At 42.2% G+C, this 20,085-nt stretch overlaps 1 protein-coding gene across 1 annotated transcript in view; it reads right to left on the bottom strand.

Annotated features, from left to right (window-relative positions):
• DPY19L3 (dpy-19 like C-mannosyltransferase 3) overlaps positions 1-15,689 on the bottom strand; it is a gene marked incomplete at both ends in the record, with an annotated part of 63,173 nt that extends 47,484 nt beyond the window's left edge. The window contains 2 exons of the mRNA XM_084257800.1: positions 12,753-12,886; positions 15,587-15,689. Of these exons, the coding sequence (XP_084113926.1) occupies positions 12,753-12,886; positions 15,587-15,689 (237 nt within the window). The remainder of the gene's footprint in view (positions 1-12,752; positions 12,887-15,586) is intronic.
• Between the last annotated feature and the right edge of the window lie 4,396 nt (positions 15,690-20,085).

The following is a 20,085-nucleotide window of genomic DNA, read 5'->3' as shown; positions in this document are numbered from 1 at the left end:
CATGTGAGTTTGACTGTGAAGGGTTCTGTGCAGAGGCTTAAGTTGCTTGATATTGAACAGAATCACACTGCTTGCGGTGTTCACAAGAGACTTGGGAAGCAAAAGCAAAGCAGAAAAACATGTAAGGGGGCCATGGTAATAACCCAGTAAGATGAAGGGAGAGGTTGAGAGAGGAGGAGAGATGATCAGGTTCTATATATTCTCAAAGTAAAGCCAATAGGATTTCCTGTGGGATTTAATGTGGGGATTGAGAGAACTAACCTTCAGGATTTCTGTCCAGAGGCACTAAGGATGAAGGTGCAATGTACAGAAATGGAGATTCAAGGAGAAACACCTGAGGACAAGGAAAATCTGGCTTTGACTTTGGACCTGTTATGTCTGAAATGTCCACTGCCCCTCTGAATTTGCAGATGGACAAGTAGGTGGCTGGACATACAAACCTGGAATTCAGGGGAGAGGGCTGAGCAAGGGATAAACCTTCGGGACCATTGCAGAGATGGTATTTAAAGTGATAGACAAGATTGTCTTAGAAATGAGGGTGGACAGGGGCCTCCCTGGTGGCGCAGGCGGTTGAGCGCCGCACTGTGAATCTGTCTGCAGCCTCTGCAGCGCGGGTTCGATCCCGGCCAGCCGGTGAGAATCCCACATGGCAAAGCAGACCTCTCCTATCTCGCCTGCTGCTCCCCTCAGTAGTGTATTTCTTCAGTCTGCCTGTTCTGTTCCCCTCTCTGTCTCCAGTGAATCCTCTCACCCTCCCGCGCATCTGGCCTGTACCCCGGTTCTTGTATAAGAATAAATAAATCTTTAAAAAAATGAGGGTGGACAGAGAATCCCGGTTCCAAGTTGTTGGGTTCCCTGCCCATAAGAGTTCAAGAGGCTGCGGAGGAAGCCGTAAAGGAGTCAAAGATCAGTTGGGAAGGCAAGAGTGAAACCAGGGGAACATGTGTCTGGAGCCATGAAAAACCTTTACCAGGGCAGGTTGAGTGAGAGATAACTGCTAAATTCAGCAATTTGGAGGTCACTGTTGACTTTAACTAGAAATTTTTTTTTTATAAAGTATTCTTTTTTTTTTTTAAGATTTATTCATTTATACAAGCACTGGGTACAGTCAGAAGTGCGGGAGGGTGAGAGAGTTCACCAGAGCAGGCAACAGAACAGGCAGACTGATGAAATACACTGCTGAGGGGAGCAGCGGGCAGCAGGAGAGGTCTGCGCGCCATGTGAGACCCTCGCCTGGCGGCCAGGGAGGGATACAATGGGCGCTGCAGAGGCTACAGGCAGCCTCGCAGACCAGCGCTCAACCGCTGCGCCACCAGGGGAGGCCCTAACTAGAACTTTTTAAGAGCAGTACCATGGGTGAAGCCTGATGGGAGTGGGTTCAAGAGAGGGAGAATGGAAAGACATGAACAGAGACCGTTCGGGCTCTCAATTTGCAGGAAGAATTCTGGTGTTAAGGTGAGCAGGAAAATGCGTTATTGGCTGAAAGAGAAAATGGGTTCAGAACAGACTCCCTGCTGGAGAAGAGAGAAGAGAAAGAGGGATAGCAAGAGTGAGAGCAAAAGAGAGAGACGACAATTTTTAAAACGAAATACTTAGGTTTCTGTATTTTGGTTTTGTAGCCTGTTACTTTCTGAATTTTACCTTATTGCTCATAGCAATTTTTTAGATTATTCTCTTGGGGCTTCTAGGTATATAATCATATCATCTGCAAATTACTTGGCTTCCTCCTTTCTAATTTTTATATTTTTAATTTCTTTTCATATTCATGTTGCTGGTACCTTCCAAACAATGTTAAATAGCAGTACTAGTAATCGATAGCTTTGACTCAGAGATATGCTTCTAATGCTGTGGTGCCTCTGGCCACAAGAGCTTACTTAAATGTAATTAAAATTAAAAATTCAGTTCCTTAGTTCTGAGCATTTGGCTATAATATTAGCACAGCACAGATAAAGTCTCATCATCACAGAAAGTCCTGTTGGATAGTATTGTTCTAGCATTTCCTTAATGGGTAAGTATTCAGTCTATGCTACATTAAAAAAAAAAAAAAGGTATGCACGTATTCTCATAAGTTTTATGGAGACAGAACTCACATACAAGTCAGCCATTTAAGGTATACGACTCAATGGCTTTTACTATATTGAGTTATGCGTGCTTCCCGCTATGGCCTGACTCTTGTTGCAGCTGTCCTATGGAGGTGATCAGAGGATGAAGATGGTAAGGGGTCGTGCAGCTCAGCACAAGAAGCCCCAGGTCTGGGCCAGCAGGATGGGGTTTGAAATTCCAGCTCTGGCACCTGTTAGTGGCGTGGCCTCAGGCAAGTCACTTAATACTTTGAACTTCATTTCCTCTTTTGTAAAATAAAGAGAATCAACCAGGATGAGGTTTAGGATTTAAGAATATGATCTATGTGTGAGATGTGAGTGTACATATTTCCCCAGGAGCAATGGTTCAGTATTCTCTCATTTAGAGTTCTCAATGACTTTATAGAACAGAGCTGCTGGGAAAAGAACTGATTGTAGTTAGATTCTGATCTTTAGTTTTTGTGGGAGTTCTATGCCTGACTTATAAAAATAATTGGAAAATTTTCTTCCTCCCCAGTGTTCTAGAAAGTTCAGACACTATTGTAATATTTTGGTTTTTAAAGGGTTTAATATAATTCTTTTGTAAGATCAATGGAGTCTGGTATTTTGAGGGGTAAGGAATGAGTAGCTCTTTATCAAGTTTCTCTGTCATATATACAGAAATAATTATGTATATTCTGGGGGCATCCTTTCCCTCCAAGACCTTTAATTTGCACAGAATCAAACAAAATGGTCCTGCATGGCTCTTTGCAATTTCATGGTCTCTGGAGTTATTTCTGTTATTTCATGAGCTCTGTAATTATTACTTATCTTGGATATCTGTAACTGTTTTTTCCTTTCTATGTATGAAGTTATCTTTATCTTTACATTTCTTTCTCTGTATGATGGTTTATCTTAGTTTTCATCCTTCTCATAACCACGCACTTATGAATGGTTTTCCTAATTTTCAGTTGATCAACTTCCCCTTTTATTCTTCCTTCTTTTGTTAGATTTTGTTTACTTTCCAACTTCACAAATGGAATATTTATGCTCATTCATTGTTATTTCATCACATACTATTTACAGTCACAAATTTCCTCCAGAGTACCGTTTAGCTATATCCCATAATCCCAAACCATGACTTTCATCATTTTCTAGATTTCATTAATGATTTCTATAAATTCAGTTTTAATTTCCTCTGTGACCCAAAAGCTATTTAAGAAATATTTAAATATTTCTATATAGTGTTCTTGTTTTTCTTTTTGGTTATGTCCCATTTTTACTGAAAAGAATAAGTTAAAGACTTCTTTTGAGTTTTGTGAGTCTATAACTGTTACCCCAAAGTAATGAACAAGCTAAGAGACACCACATTGTGATTAGAGTATTGTGTGTAAAATTCCTGCATTTTTGGATCTGAGATTTTAACGTTTAACGTATCAATGTTTTAGTGTGTGATCTGTGGACATCTGAGAACATATTGTCTGTCTTGAGATACTTATAGATTAGATCTGTTGTATTCATCATATTCCCTAGGTCTTCTTTATTACTTATTTTCCCACTTGTATTTTTATGAACTGAGAAAGAATTACAACTCTTCCAATACTAAAATGTTTCTTTACTCTTCTTACATTTCCTGTGGCTTTTGCTTTATGAATATTGATGATAAGTTATTTGGTGAACAGTCAAAATTGTGGGGTTTCCCATGTTTCCTTTAAGAAGGGACAGGCATTTGTACACTTCTGCTTTGAATTCCTCTTTCACATTGGCAAGTGTTTTATTATGTTTGCTTTTGATGTGACATTTCTGCACAGTCTTCAGGCATCTGCTATAAAATTTTTCTGATGGCTGTTCTTCATTTATTATTTGCTATTGTTTTTCTCTTCCTTCTTTTCTTGAATCATTGTACAGATCCTGTGCTGGCTCCTTGCTTTTTATTAGTCATTTTGGAATGTGGGAAGTTCTTTCTGGTTACTTGCAGGAAGTTCATGTTGGAGAGAGTGAGCACCATAACTGAGGCCAATACTTTCTCCTGTGACAGCACATTACATATGTGTAAATAGTTTCTTCCTCATTTCAGTCAACAGAGGTCAGCAGCTTCAGGGCTATCTAAAATACAAGTTTTCTCTATTTATTCCAGTCTTCTTAACTTCCACTTTTACACATTGTCTTTTCTCTGTGATTACTCCTTTTAACCTGCCTTGCTTGCTTCTCTTTCATACCACAGTGTACCCAAGAAAGCTTCTATGATTATCCCTCACACCCAGTCCCAAGCTCTGCACAGGGGATTCAGGACAGGCAGTAACTATGGACAGTGAAGCTTCAGCAGTGCTGCAGGGGGCCTTGCTGCCCCAGCCAGGTAAGACACTGGCAAGCAGCTAAGAAAAGGGCTTCACACAGTGGGGCCGAAGTTTAAAGAGCCTCACACAGTGGGGCTGAAGAAAAAGGGACTCACACCGTGGGGCCGAAGACTTTTAAAGAGCCTCACACCATGGGGCTGAGGATTCCTTGTGCCTCACACCGTGGGGCTGAAGATTAAATATCCCTTTGTTTTTTGTTCTTGGTCATAAAAAGAAAAAACCTTACGGAACATACATTGGGCAATAAATTATACGTATAAGAATATTGTAAGTACATGGCATGGAAAATTACTTGCTTAAAAATTAAACACTGAATAATTTGGCCCACTTGACAATGGGAAATAATTATTGTGCAAGGGCATGTCTGATAAGCAACCCAGAGCTGGTCATAATAATATTCCTCATATAGAAGTTCCGTAGAGAAGCCTTGTAATGAATCACGAAGTTGATTATGCTAGGAGTTTCTAGGTAGAAAAAAGTTCTAACAACTGATTACCGGGAAGCAACTGGTCTCTAGCTGTAAGTCATATAGATAGAAGAGTCTCCTGATATTTTAGCCTTGTCGACAGGGTGGTACCAAGGACTGTGAGCTGACCTAGGTAGTTGTTTAGGCTGAAATAATGTGTCTAAGGTTTAATTATCAATTAAATTTTAAGGTCCTTTCTTTTCTTAAAAACACGTAGGCGACAAAATGTCTGTGGGAAAGGAATGTACTGATTGTTTTATTTTGCTTCTATGCTTATGATGATGTAATCCCATGGCTTGCCTTAAACATATAAATAAAGACCACTGAGACCCTCAGCAGGAGATGCTTGCACCAATGTCAGAGTGTATTGTATCTGCCTCAACTTCCCCTTTCCCCTTCCCTTCAGCCCTTAAGAAAGTTTCACCTAGGCCATCTCATCCTTTCAGGGACACCTGACCTGACATTTTGCCGTAAGCTGGTCTTCGACACAGCAGCTCCATGTGAATCTGAGGCTTCAAGAATACTGTCTCAGCATCTTTAGGCTCCTTTGAGCTTCATGGATTTGGCAGCCCTTCCTCGTATATTGTGGCTCCAGATTACAGGTCGTTCTTAATTTCATCAAAGACAGAATGTGACTACAGGTTTCCCCCTGCTATGCAAAGGTAGAATTTTCCTATCTGTTTTGATCTGGTAGGTTATTTTTTGGGTTGGGGAATGCTATTACCATTCATTTATATGGGAAAAAATTTGAACATTCCCAGACCCAAATATAACCTACCAAATTGTACCAAAACTGAAATATTCTACTTTGGGATAGCAGGGAAACCCCTATTTCTCAATTTCCTCAATGCTATAATTGTTTTTAAAAAAAAAAAAAAAAGGAACTGATATGCTTACACTGCCACTTTAAAACAAGAAGTCAAGTAAACAGCTTCAGAAGGTTAACCATACAAATAGAAACAATCTAATATCTAAAACTGGGGATCATGGGAATGCTGAATTAACTAAGTGTAACTTCAAAAATACTAAATCATAAATCATAATTATTGTAACTTTGAAAGTTTTGTGAATATTTAAGTATATGAAAAAACAATATGCTGTAACAGATAAAGTGGATTACAAAATTATATTAGGATCATAAGTAAGTAAAATACATACACGTAGAGGATGAAAAAAGGAAGGCATAAAATACCTTTTTGTTAAAGATAATTAATATTGAGTAATGCTTTTCATTTAAAAATTTTTGTTGAATGGTATTGTCTGTGCAAGTAAAAAAACATAACACGTTCAAAAAAATAAAAAGAATAGACCATACAGATTTTTACTGTAAGCTCTGCTAAGCACAGCATCACTAAAGTGCACTGAGGGCTCCACACTAGCCAGCACTGGCCACTTCCCATCCCTGAAGACAAGGGGTTGCACCCTTCTGTTCTAGCTCCGGTCGGATCTCTTAGGGCAGCCAATCCTCTCCCCCTCTCCTCTGCCCACATCACTCCCTCACTCCTGGGGTTTATCTCTACTTCAAATATACTATGTTTAACTTGGCACTGATGATATGCCAGGCATCCTAAGGGTAGCACAGCCAGTAAGAGCATGGGCTTTGAACCTTTTTACTTTCTTTTGATTATAATAAGGGAAACAAAAAGGCAGATTTCATTTAGAGGACACTTCAGAGTTAAAACATTTGGGCTTTGGAAACACCACATTAAATATGTGTAAATGCACCTAAAATAAACAGAGTGGATATTTAATAAAGGCAGTCTCTAATACTTTTAGTTTCCTAGCAAGGAAATATAATACAAATTTTTAATTTAAAAATACACTAAGACAGGATGCCACATACATATTTTCTATGATTGTTCAAAATCATTATCTTCTTCAACTTTTAAGTTAGGGTTCATGAGTTCCACATTTCAAATGCTAACATTAAAAGAAATCATATTGAATACATAAATCCAATGTATGATTTGTCTATTTTATAAGCAATATTTTTACTGTTTGAATAATTACAACCAGTTCAAAGTATTCAATAGATCAATGTATTTTAATAAAAAAATCTAGCCTAGCAATTTTGGTAAGTTATAACCATAGACAAAAGGAAAACAGTTTATCTTTCTCAAATATTTTCATGACCTCTGATATAAAAACAGTGTAAATTATAGAAATATATTCATGGAGGCAATATGAACTCTGAAAAATAAGCTTTTCCCTTGGCTAAATAATGCTTTTGATCAGTAATGACTATAATTTTCAATGTTTTATTGAAAGAAACTGTATAACATTTTAAAATTATTGTTTCATTTAAATAAATCAAAACAAACTTGAAATGTAATTCCTTAGCTGCACTAGCCTGCATCTCAAGTGTTTAATAGCTACATCTGGCTACTGTGTTGGGCAGTGAACAGAGAGATCATTTCTTTCACTACAAGGAGTTCTGTTACAAGCACTGGGCTGAGTTCACCTAAGATGAAAATTAAGACAAGGGTGGCACAAGGGGTAAAGTCTCAGCATTATCAAGCTATCCAAAGCCACTGCAGCATGGGTTCAATTCCCAGCCAGGGAGCTAACCCTCATGGTGCAACAGACCTCTCCTATCTAACAGTGTATTTCAGTAGATTCGCCTGTTCTGCTCCCCACTTTGGTGAATCCTCTCACCCCCTGAAACTCTGGCCTACACCTCAGTTCTTGTATGCATAAATAAATCTTTAAAAAAAAAAAAGAAAATTAAGGGCCTCCCCTGGTGGCACAGCAGTTGAGCACTGGGCTGTGAAGCTGCCCGCAGCCTCTGCAGCTCCGGTTCAAACCCCAGCCGCCGGCAAGAGTCCCACAAGGCGCACAGACCTTTCCTATCACCCCTGCTGCTCCCCTCAGCAGTGTGTTTCGTCAGTCTGCCTGTTCTGTTCCCACTCTGTCTCTGGTGAATTCTCTCACCCTCCTGCGCTTCTGACTATACCCAGTGCTTGTATAAATAAATAAATGAATTTTTAAAAAAAGAAAAAAGAAATTTAACTTTAAAAAAAAAGAAAAAAAAGAAAATTAAGATAAATACCTATACAGAGGTATCATCAGATTGGAGAAATAGTTACAACATCTGAAGATTCCTCTTGTAAAAGGGGGTATGGTGGTTGTGAGATGTCTGTGCTACAAGCTATTGTCTGAATAAAGAAAAAAAATGTATGAGACTCCATGCTCAGTTTCAGGGGAGATGGTAGTAGGAAGAAACCTGTTAGAAAAGGTGCCTACTTTATAGCTTCTCCTAGATGGTATCTGAGGCAGAAACTAGGTAGAAACTAGCGTAGGGTCTCTCTCACTCTACACACTCCTCCAACAATCTTGTCTGCATATCTATAAGCTGGTAATACGGAATGTCCATCTCCAACACAGATGAAGTCCAGTCCTTGGATCCATAAATCCAGCTTCCTTCATTGTTATATCCTCTTGGACTGCTTTGAAATTGACTCAAAGCATCCAAACTTGATTTCATCATTTCCTGCCTGTTGCCCCCTGTATAATAAATAATTTGTTGGGATTTATGTCTCCAGTGGGTGGGATGTAGCCAATATCCTAATTTTCGCAGTGACGGGTTATTTGTTTTTCATGGTGGGTTATTCACTTTTGAGTGTGTGCCAACAGGCAACCCCTAGATAGTTTGTGTCAAGGAGATGACTCAGGACAGGGTCTAGTGAGGCCAAAAAGACCACATGATTAGATGCTGGGATTTGGAGCTGGCTGTTTATCAGTCTCCTCTGTGGAGGGGAGAGGGGCTGGAGATTTTCAGCCTCTGGCTAACGAGTCAGTCAATCACATTACATAATGAAACCCCAGTAAAAATTGGGGTAACAAAGCTCAGGTAAGCTTTCCTGTTTTGCAATACTCTACATATTATCTTACATCAGTGTGCCAGGAGAATAATCCATACTGACTCTGCAGGGAAAAGATAATGGGAGCTTGGAGTTTGGGATCCTCCCACACTTTGCTGCATGTGTCTCTAGGTCTGGTCGGTTCTGCTTTGTATACTTTTGATATAATAAAATTGTAATCCTAAGTCTAATATTTCCCCGAGTTCTGTGAGTTGTTCTAGTGAACTACTGAACCTCAGAAGATATTGGGAACTCTCAAACTTACGGTCAGTTGGACCCCCAAACTACAACTGCTGTCCGAAAAGGCAGTTTTATGGAGGTCTGTCCTTCACCTATGAAGCCTGGCTTTGCTCTGTGTAGCTAATGTCGGAAATCATTTCACCCTCCAGATCTGCTCCTCCCACAGGGTTCATTATCACAGCGACTGGCCCATCCATCCATCCATCCATCCATCCATCCACCCACTTGCTAATGAGAGTAAATCATCACAGATGATTCTTCCCTCCTAACTGCCCTCTACACAATGAATCAACACATCCTTCCAAGTCTACCTCCTAAAAAGCTCTGGCACTTATCTCCAACTCCAGTCCAGCCTACGAAGTCCTTTATAATCTCATCTTTTCCTTTCTTGTATCATTTTTCTTGTTGCCCATAAAATTCTGGTCACATGGATCTCTTCTCTGATACTCGACAAGTTTACTCCTACCTTAGAACCCTTTCACATTGTGCTGCCTCTGCTTACGTTTTCACAGATCTCAGTGTGGCTGGTTCCATCGTAACAGTTTTATCTTGGCTCATGTCTTCATCAAAGTGGTCTGCTTTACCTCCATTTCAAGCAGCCTTCCAATAGCGATCTCATTTCCCTGTTTAATTTTTATCATAATAGTTTTTTCTTTACAGTTTCTGATTTACTTCTCATCAGAATTAAGTCCCAGATTATGTTCAAATGCTGTATTCTCAGGGCCTAGATATTCCATAAGATTTATGGAATATCTTAATGGGATAACCAGATATTACTGAATTCACTGAATTGGATTATCCCAGTGGGTCTCTTGTATTAGTTTTGTTTTTCTCAAATCCATTCTCCACACTGTAACCTGAGTCATCTTTCTAAAACACCAATGTGATGACATAAAACTCACTAATATTTTTAGCATTTAGAATGCTCTACCCATGAGACACTGAAGACAGGTCCTTTCATAATCTGACTTCTAGGTACCATTCCAGTGCACTCTTCACCCCCTCTACTCTCTCCGGTCATGCTGAACCACCCTGGACACTCGAGGCTTTCTTACCTGTACATATCTCTTCCCTGTGACACTCACTTTTCCTCCCAATTTCCCTGGTTAACCCTTATTTATACTTTGGGATCTCCTTAACTACCACTTCTTCTATAAAACCTTCCCTGAGGGCCTCCCTGGTGGTGCAGGGGATTAAGCACTGCACTATGAAGCAATCCGCAGCCTCTGCAGCACAAGTTTGATCCCCGGCCAGCCAGAGAAAAACCTACATGGTGAGGCAGACCTCTCCTGGCTCACCCACTGCTCCCCTCAGCAGTGTATTTCAGTCAATCTGCCTGTTATGTTCCCCACTCTCTCTCTGGTGGATCCTCTCACCCCTCACATCTCTGCCTGTACCCCAGCTCTTGTATGCATAGAAATAAATAAATTTTAAAAAAAATAACACAGAAAACCTTCCCTGATTTACTATAATTGAGTAGCATACTCTTCCAGCTGCTCCCACAATACTCCATCTCACCCCATCAAGGCGCTGATTTTGGATGTGCTATAATTGTCTACAGAGTTGTCTGTATCCTCCCCAAAAGCATAAGCTCCTTGAGGGCAGGGGTACTCTATCATTCTCACTGAGCACAAATGCCACAGGCATGTTGTAGGTCCTGGGTAAGTATTTGCTGGATGAGAGTAAATATATTAATCTAATATACTGGAAAATCTGCTGGCAAATTCAGAAATCTTCACTATTCCTTTCATGTTCTTCATGGTATTTAAATCAACGTGACTCATAGAACAGGTGCTCAATGAACACTAGATACAAGTATAACAACTTCCTTAACTTGGTGAAGAGAGAAAAATCGAGGACCCCTTAGGTTTCTTGATGATAGGAAGTATTTATTTAAGGATACTAGCAAGGCAACTTATAAACGTTCAAGATCTAAACCTACAGGTAAAAATCAAGTTATGCAGGGCCTCCCTGGTAGTGCAAGGGGTTAAGATGCAACCTGTGAAGCTGTCTGCAGCCACTGCAGCACGAGTTCAATCCCCAGCCGGCCAGGGAGCAAACCCACATGGCACAGCAGACCTCTCCTGACTTGCCTGCTGCTCCCCTCAGCAGTGTATTTTGGTCAGTCTACTTGTTCTGTTCCCCACTCTGTCTCTGGTGAATCCTCTCACCCCTCACACCTCTGGGCTATACCCCAGTTCTTATATGCATAAATAAATCTTTAAGTTATGTAGTCTCTTTCAACATGTCCCTTTGGTTTACATTTACTAGTATTAAATTTTAGCTACACAGGGATATTTCAGTCTTTATTCAAAATAGCTAGTACTTAATAAATAAGTACTAAGTTGTTTAACTCTAGGGAATCCATTAAGTCCCCCATTTTATTTTTTTTTTAAGATTTATTTATTTATGCATACAAGAACTGGGGTACAGGCCAGAGGTGTGGGGGAATGAGAGGATTCACCAGTGACAGAGTGAGGAACAGAACAGGAGGATTAACTGAAATACACTGCTGAGGGGAGCAGTGGGAGAGTCAGGAGAGGTCTGCTGCGCCATGTGGGTCACCTCTGTTGCCGGGGATTGAACTCGTGCTGCAGTGGCTGCAGATTGCTTCATAGTGCTGCATCTTAACCCCTTTCGCCACCAGGGAGGCCCCAAGTCCCCCATTTTAAAGAGTTATTGATGAGCAAATTTTTCTTGACACCTTGTCACTGAAGGTTAAGAATTTTTATTCTTTGGTATCATCATAATTTGTATAAAGATATATACACAGATACATGATATACCTATAGAGTAATATGACTAAGTTTTTAAAATAAACATAGAAGTTATTCATAAAAATTAAATCATTCATAAAAATTAAATCTCAAGTAGTGTTTCGTGGACACTCATTCTCACAATGGAACCAGAGTTCAAACTATTCTGGACACTTTTTCTGGGATTGCCTTTAGATCCTGCATCGATTCTTTTAAATATTCTCATAGATGAAAACTCTTTGGCCTCTTTTACATTATAAGCAACTAGTTGTTAGAAGCTATGGGTAGTAAATAAGGTCAACGATCATGACATTTTGGATGAAAAACATCAGCAGTAAGTTTCCTTGTGTAAATGATATAGATAGTATAAAAACAATGCCAAGAAGCACTCTAGAATGTTGAGAGGGAGAAAGAAGAAAGAGTAGGAAAACTGGTATTTAAAAAGCCTCTTCTGAGAAACTATCAAAATTCTGGCTCATTCCTCCCCTTACATCTATTTGCATACACTATTAGAAAGGTGTGAACACACCTATGGAGGCCGATTAAAATTTCAAGGTTTAGAGCAGTGGCTGTTGACTTTTTTCTTTAACTATAACAACAGAAAAAAAATTTATACTGTGACCCAGATTTTACATACATAACCATAATTAAAAATTTCACAAATAATTTCCAAACATACTATATGGAATAGTATATGGTATCACATCTATCTGATTTCCTTAAGGAAAATTTCATAATCCACTGCACTAATTTCACAATCTACAGTTTGACAAACACTGGACAGAGTAACTGTGGCCTAACTGAAATAAATTAATGGAAAAGAGAAAACTCAGTTGATTATAAAAACTCTGATGTTATTTAAACTAACAAGCACAAAAGTCTATTTTCTCTTTAGACAAACCTTTAAGAAACTGGATTCTTTATGGGAAAACTGTGCTGACTTGGTCATTTCCCAACACAGCTGTCAGAGACACTGATAAATGAATCAGACAATGGTCATAGAAACCCCATACCTTAATATTAGAAAACCATAAATCGTTTTCATGTAAAGTGGCCAGGTAGACAGATGTAAGAAGTCCAATGCAAAGGGCAGTGGCTCCACCAATTGTAAATGACAGGATCTTCCATAATCTTCTACTGGTAAAACCTTTTATAGAAATGAAATAAATAAGTCAGTAAAAAATGTAGAATCCAAAAGTTCTACTTTAGACAACTAAGTGGCTAAACTCCAGGTGCCTGTCATTGATGAAGCTTCCTGTGTCCCAGCAGCTAGTTAGGCACACTGTTCTGTGATTCCACTAATCTGTTTCATACTTTCATTACAGTGTTTACCCCAATGTATCAACCTGTTCACTTATCCATTTTGCCAGCTACAATGTAAACTTCTTGAGATCAAGTACATTATCTTAATCATCTTAATACCCCCTCTAGCAAACCATAACACTATAGTTTAACTAATAAGTTTGTTAAATGGAGGAATAAATGGGTTACATACAGGATGTAAACAGTCTTTTTGATGGTCTACTTATAACTGTGGTTTATTCATTAAAAGCTTAATTATTTAAAATTCAAAGCCGCATAGAGGGAAAGTGCATCATAACTCAAGTTAAAGGGCATAAAAACTAGGAAAAATATTTATAGTATATATGAAAGTTTAAATATCCTTAATATAGGATAGTTTTAGGATAATAAAAAATGATGAATATTCCAGTAGGAAACTTAATCAGCACATGAATAGGCAATATGGGAAAGAAAAAATGGCTAATAAACATAATAGAAAAGTTAAAATTTATTAGTATTAAAGAAATGCAAATTAAAACTATGAGCTATAATTTTAAAAATCTTGGCCAATTTGCGTAAAAATGTTCATACTCTGTTTTGGTAAGTATATACAAATTAAACATTTTCCAAACACTTCTGATAGAAGAATAAATTCATACTTCTCTGAAATGCAACATGGCAAGAGGGAGTAAAAGCCACCGAAATGAGCATAATATCTGATAAGTAAAATTCTACAACTAGGCATATACCCTAAGGAAATAAAATTCTGAACAAAATTTGGCCACAGGATGTTGACTGCCATTCTATAGGTAAAAAACATATAATTCTTCAACAATGAATTAAATCAATTGTTATCACCACATAAAGAGTATACATTTATATTTCAAAAATATACTGACTTATATGTTCATAAGTGAAATAGAGCAAGTCAGCAGCAGCATGCAAGATCCCAATTTTGTAAAACTACCTAAGAAGGTGAGCACGCACGTGCTGATTTACACAGCAAGATAACCAAAGTGTCATGGTAGGAGTCCCAGGATGGGTGCTACAGTGGGAATATTTTTTTTAAAGATTTATTTATTTATTTATACAAGCACTGAGTATAGTCAGAAGCGCGGGAGGGTGAGAGAATTCACCAGAGCCAGAGTGGGGAGCAGAACAGGCAGAAGGACCGAAGTGGGCGACAGGAGAGGTCTGCGCACCATGTGGGACCCAGGCCTGTGGCCGGGGATCGAACTGGCGCTGCAGAGGCTGCAGGCAGCTTCGCAGCCCAGTGCTCAACCGCTGCATCCCCAGGGAGGCCCAATATGTATTTTTTTTTTTAAAGATTTATTTATTTATTTACACAAGCACTGGGTACAGTCAGAAGCGCGGGAGGGTAAGAGAATTCACCAGAGCCAGAGCGGGGAGCAGAGCAGGCAGACTGAAGTACCCTGCTGAGGGGAGCAGTGGGCGGCAGGGGTCTGTGCGCCATGTGGGACTCTCCCCAGGTGGCCGGGGAGCAGCCGGGGATCGAACCGGCGCTGCAGAGGCTGCGGGCAGCTTCGCAACCCAGCGCTCAACCGCTGCGCCACCAGGGAGGCCCCATATAGTGGGAGTATTTTTTTCCTTGTTTTTGCTTTGTTTAATTTTCAGATTATTTTTTGACATGAATAAATAACTGCTTTCTTTAACAAGAGAACAATCTTCAAAGTTATGCTTTAATCAACAAACTAGAATTTGCATTGTATAAGATCATAGGAAAGCTTCCCTCTGTAGTGTCAAAAATACGTTATTTGTGACTAGCTAAGATGGATGGCATGGCTTCTCACTCTATATTAGTTTCCTTTTATAAAACTGTTTCCACAAATTACTTTGCTAGCTGGTAAGAATTAACATGGCTGCAATTAACATAAATTCTGGCAGATATTCAAAATGGCTAACGGACATAAAATTTTTCATGCTTTTAAAAATCTTGACTATGCTTGGTTAAGAAAGCAATTTGGGAGTTAAGAAGTTGGTAATTAATGTCATTTGATGTATGGCTTAGCAGGAATTTTCAGCATTCTACAAAAATAAAATTTTAAAATTATAAAATTCTGACTACTTATACCCCCCCAGCCCCCAAGCCCGCACATGTGCGCGCGTACACACACACACACACACACACACACAAAGGAGAAACATTTCAGGAATTTGACTGAAAATAAAAAAATTTTTGATTCTTCTTTCAATATTTGAATGCAATGAGAAACTCACCCAAGGTAGCATACACAAACCGGACAAATTAGAAAGGGTAAAATCGGAACAGTGGACAAAAGCATTAATCTAGAGCCCAAGGGCCAGACTGGCATCATCAAAAGCTATTTATCGGACAGCTGAAAAACAATGGGAACGCTTTCATAATGATCTAATCATACTGTAAACCACCATTATCAAATCATTCATAAAATTAAAATATCAGGGTGCTATTAACAAGTTTCCTCAACTGTTAGGTCTCACCAAATTTTTATCTTATTGGAGAGTGATCTTTTAATAAGTAAAAATAAAAGCAATCCAAAATGTTGCTTTAATTAAAAGCACCTACCAGATGGCAACTCATTTTCCAATTTCACATTTTCTTCTTGTGCTGCATAATCCTCAGAAACTTCAGAAGTTTTTGTTCCTTTTCTTTGCCTGATGGATATCATGGTGTCAATGACTTACATGCATTGTTCTTCCAATCACTCCTAAAAACAACACAGAAGTAAATGGCCCATCTACAAGGTGGCACCTTTTCTCTCCAACACACCCTGTGCTCACAAGTCACATGGTGTAAATGACTTGACTTCAGTGCCTTTCCTTGCTTAGCATATCCTCCCATGTTCCCATCCAGATCGTCACCAGCCTTCAATGCCACTCTCAAGACACAACATAGTATTTAATGTAACCAAATTTATGAAGAGCCTGTTCTAAGAGTGGGGAACACAGGTGAGCATCCAGGTCCAGTCCCTGCACTCCGTTCAGGAAGTCTCCCTTCTTTTGAAGTGCCAGCCTCTGCACATCTTTTCCCATCCTGAGCCACTGCTATCACCATGCAATTTATCACATAATTATGTAGCTTTATATCCTTTGCCACAGTTCCATACCATGTGAGAGACATTCAGTAGTAAATCTGTCAGTAGCCTGACTCTTAAAACTGAATACAGTTTGTCTCAGGTATCGAATTTTATTACCTGCGTTCTTTAAATCAACTCACACTGGAAGCTATAGGAATGTGCCTCAGTGGAGCCGGCAGCGGGGGCGGGGCGTGACAATCAGGGCAGCTGCTATCCCAGGGAGCAACGGTGGGAGTAACTGCAGGGAGGAGCAGGCGCCTGGATTGGAAGCAGCAAGTGGGAGGCAGGGGAGTGGTGGCAGTGAGTAAGCTGGTTCCAATCCCCCGGAACATCTTGCTTCGCTCATCTGAATAATGAGCAGTGTTTTACTAATCATTTATTAAATATGATCAGTTGCAGGACACAATGATGAGGGCAGATTATTAATTCCTAAAGGTAAACTAATTGCTACAGAGAAAAGAACAAGCCAGTTAACATTACACAATTAATTTATTCATTCATTCACACACAGAAAAAAAAGTGAGAAGCAAAACAGACTTAGTAAAAGCAACAGAGTCTGGAGCAGAGAGGGAGAAAAGGCAAAGCCACATAGCCAAAGATGGTTTCTGAATCCCCAAATTACCTCCTCCTGGGGTCGTGCCCTTTCTGGGGGAAAGAAGATCTGGAAAAACCCCATCGTGGACAGAGTCTAGCGAGTTAGGACCGAAAGTGCTTAAGTGTCAACTATAAGTCAGGCACGTGACAACAGCACGAACTAGGGAACAAAAGTTTCTCCTTCAAATTAAAAAGAATATCACCCCAAATGTTTGAAAAAGGAAAGTGAAGCTTTACTTTCCATGATGAGGGCCCAGCTAGGGCTGGCATTCCGGGGCGCCGCAGGGCACGCTCCTCCGTTCCCCCCACCCCAGCATCCCGAACCCCAACGCCCCCGAGGGGCCGGCGGCGGCCGGAGAAGTTTGGTAACTTGCTCCAGTTCCTCGGAGTCCGCGGAGGCCGGACACCAAGCAGGCCTCCCCCGCGCGCGAGCCCCAGCGCACAAGTCGCCCCCTCTTTGCAAACTTCCTCACCCCCGAGTTGCCGCCCCCGCCCCGCGTTCTGGGCGGGCGGTCCGGCGCCCAGAGCCGCCCCGGGGAGCCCCACGACGCCGCCAGAGGCCGGGCCGCGCCCCCCGACCGCGCGCCCGTGGACTCCCGAGAGTCGCGGCGGGGTCCCCTGAACGCCGCCCCCCCGACCCCCGCCCGCCCGCCCGCCGGCCGCCCGGGGCCGGCCGCCGAAGCCTCGCGCCCGCGCGGCCCGACACGCAGCCACAGACCTGCGGCCTCAGCCGTCCTCGCGCGCGCTCCGGGCGGGGAAGCAGGCCGGCGGGGCGGGCCGCCGAGGGCCGCGGGGGCGGGGCCGCGCTCGGGCCGCGCCGCGCCGCCGGGACAGCGGGGACTCGCAGCCGCGCAGCTTTGTGCGACACCCTGCAAATGGGGACGGGGGGCGTCAGCGGCCCCGCGGAAAGGGGCGCGCCGGGGAGGCCGGGCCGCTGCGGCCGCGCCCATAGGTCTCGGGAGCCGTCCGTCAGAGCGAGACCCCGCCCCCTCCCGGGACGCCCCGCCCCGTCTCGTGCGGCGCCCGCCGGAAGGAAGCGGCGCACTTCCGCCTGTCGGGCTGTCGGCGTCCGCCGCGCGCTGCTGCCGCCGCTACCTCGGGGGCGGCGAGCGCAGCTGCCGGGTTGGCGTGGCCGCCGGCGGACTTCTGGGGCTTCCCGGGCTCCCTTAGCCTGCCGCCCCCCCGGGCCAGAGCGAGAGGTGCGGCTCGGACGAGGAGCAGGAGCCGGGCCGCGCGCAGGGGTGGCCTCAGGTCGGGCGGCGAGCGCGCCCACCCGGCTTCGGCCTCAGGCCCCCGACTTGGGGGGCGGGCGGGCGGGCGGGGGTCGCTCCTGACTTCCTCCAGCCGGTGCCCGCCTGTGGGTGCTGGGGTTTCGGTGAGGCCACGACGGGCGGAAGCAGCCCCACCGCTCGGCTTCCGGGGTGGCCAGCCTTGGGCGCCCCTCCCGGGTTTTGGCAGCCCGGTGTGACCCCGGTTGCCTTTGATCTGTGCTTGGAAGCCTTTTGCAGACTCCCAGGGAGGGCACCTGCCGACGTGCTTCGGCAGCTCCAAAGACTCCCCGCTTTTTGTTAGGGGGCGGGGACACTGTTTTCTTCCTGGATTTGTCTTTAGGAATCTGCTGTGCCTTGCTCCCCTGTGTTACTGTCTCCAAGCTAGAGTGTCACTTCTGAGGACAGGTTGTGGGCTGTTTCCATGGCTGTCTTTCTTAATCCCGCTGCGAAAAACAGCAGATAAAGCCTTTTGCCAGCACAGACTCAAACCGCATGTTGGTTTTTCTTAAGGAACTGTCCCCACCTGTGAAAAGCCAGGCCATGCCTCTAATTCCACCACAAAATGCCTTCATCCAGGAAGCCTTTCCTAGTTTCCCTGTTGGGTAGTTTTCTTCTTTGTGTATCTGTTGCTGTTAGTAACAAGCACACATTCTGTGTTGGTGGATTGAGGTATCTGCTGAATGGCTTTAATAAAAATGAATGTCAGCGGCTTTTTCAGATGGCGTTTGTCATGTTTCAGTGTGGTGGTGGGTGTCTTCCTTGACGTTATGGATTTGAGAGCAGGGACTGTGTATAATCTTTCATGTTAAGATGCCTTACATGACATGCATTTGAGTGCTTAGTAAATACATACGTGATTTGAGTCCACCTTAAATAGAATCCCCACTCCATTGTATTTGTATTTTTCCTTAAATTGTTGTCTCACACTGGGGGGAAATATGTCTGTCGTGAAGCATGCATCCCTTGAGTAAAAGAAATAGTACTCATTAGCAGCTGCTTGTTTGTTTTAATATGAAATGATTTAGCTAAGCAAAATAAGCTTTGAGACTTTTAAGAAAGGCATCCACTGCCGAGAATAAGTCCTGGGAATAGTAAGTCAGTTAAGAATGAGCCCTTACTCTGGTGAATTTTCTCACCCTCCCGCGCTTCTGTCTGTACCCAGTACTTGTATAAATAAATAAATAAATCTTTAAAAAAAAAAGAAAGAAAGAAAGAAAAGAAGAAGAATGAGCCTTTAGCCTGATAGGCCAGCGCTGGAGGTGATGGATGAGGGATAGTAGGCCCTTATGCCAGTGAGGTCTGGTCATGGATTCTGACTACAGTGTGTGCAGGAACACTTGCGTTATGGACTCTGGCTTTTCCTCTCGTGTCCAGTAATAGTTAAACTGCGGTCCTCAAGAGTGTTTTCTGGAACCTGCAGCATCACAGTCATTAACTGGGAGCTTGTTAGAAATGCAAGTTATCAGTCTGTAGAGGTGGGGACTCATCTGTTTTAAGACATTCTCTGTGATTCTGCACTCGATAAAGTTTGAGAACCACAGCAAACCCTTGCTACTCAAAATGTGGTCTGTGGACTTGCAGTATTGTATCACCTTAGAAACGATCTCAGACTCTCCCCAAGACCTGAACCAGAGTCTGCATTTGAATATAATCCCAAGGTTTTTTGTGTGTGTGGCACAGCTTGAGAAGTCACTAACACTGTCCACCAAGGGAGGTCCCAAAGTAAGATACTTTTTTATCGGAAGGTTGTGAACAGTGCTAGTGACTTTTCTGTTGGCTTTTTCCTGTCTGGTACACAATGTTTAGCTTTAAATTTCTTGATTATGAATACTCTTGATCACTCCTGGTTTTTTGTTGTTTTTTTTTTTCAATGTCTTGCAAGCTCCTCTACCTCTTGAAAATCAACAATTCTTTGGCCGATGGCTCCAGTTTTCACTGTGATTCCAATAACTCATAAATTTTTATGTTTCAGTGTATCTCCTGATCTCCTGATCCTATATGTCCATTGTTTAGTGGGCATTTATTTCCATGTGTGCCAACACCTCAAATTCAATTTGGTAAAAATTAAATTTCTGGGGCCTCGCTGGTGGCGCAAGGGGTTAAAGCACAGTGCTGTGAAGCTA

Source organism: Talpa europaea (genome assembly GCF_964194135.1).
Source record: "Talpa europaea genome assembly, chromosome: 16".
Taxonomy (NCBI): Eukaryota; Metazoa; Chordata; class Mammalia; order Eulipotyphla; family Talpidae; genus Talpa; species Talpa europaea.
This window is presented reverse-complemented; position numbering and strand designations above follow the sequence as displayed.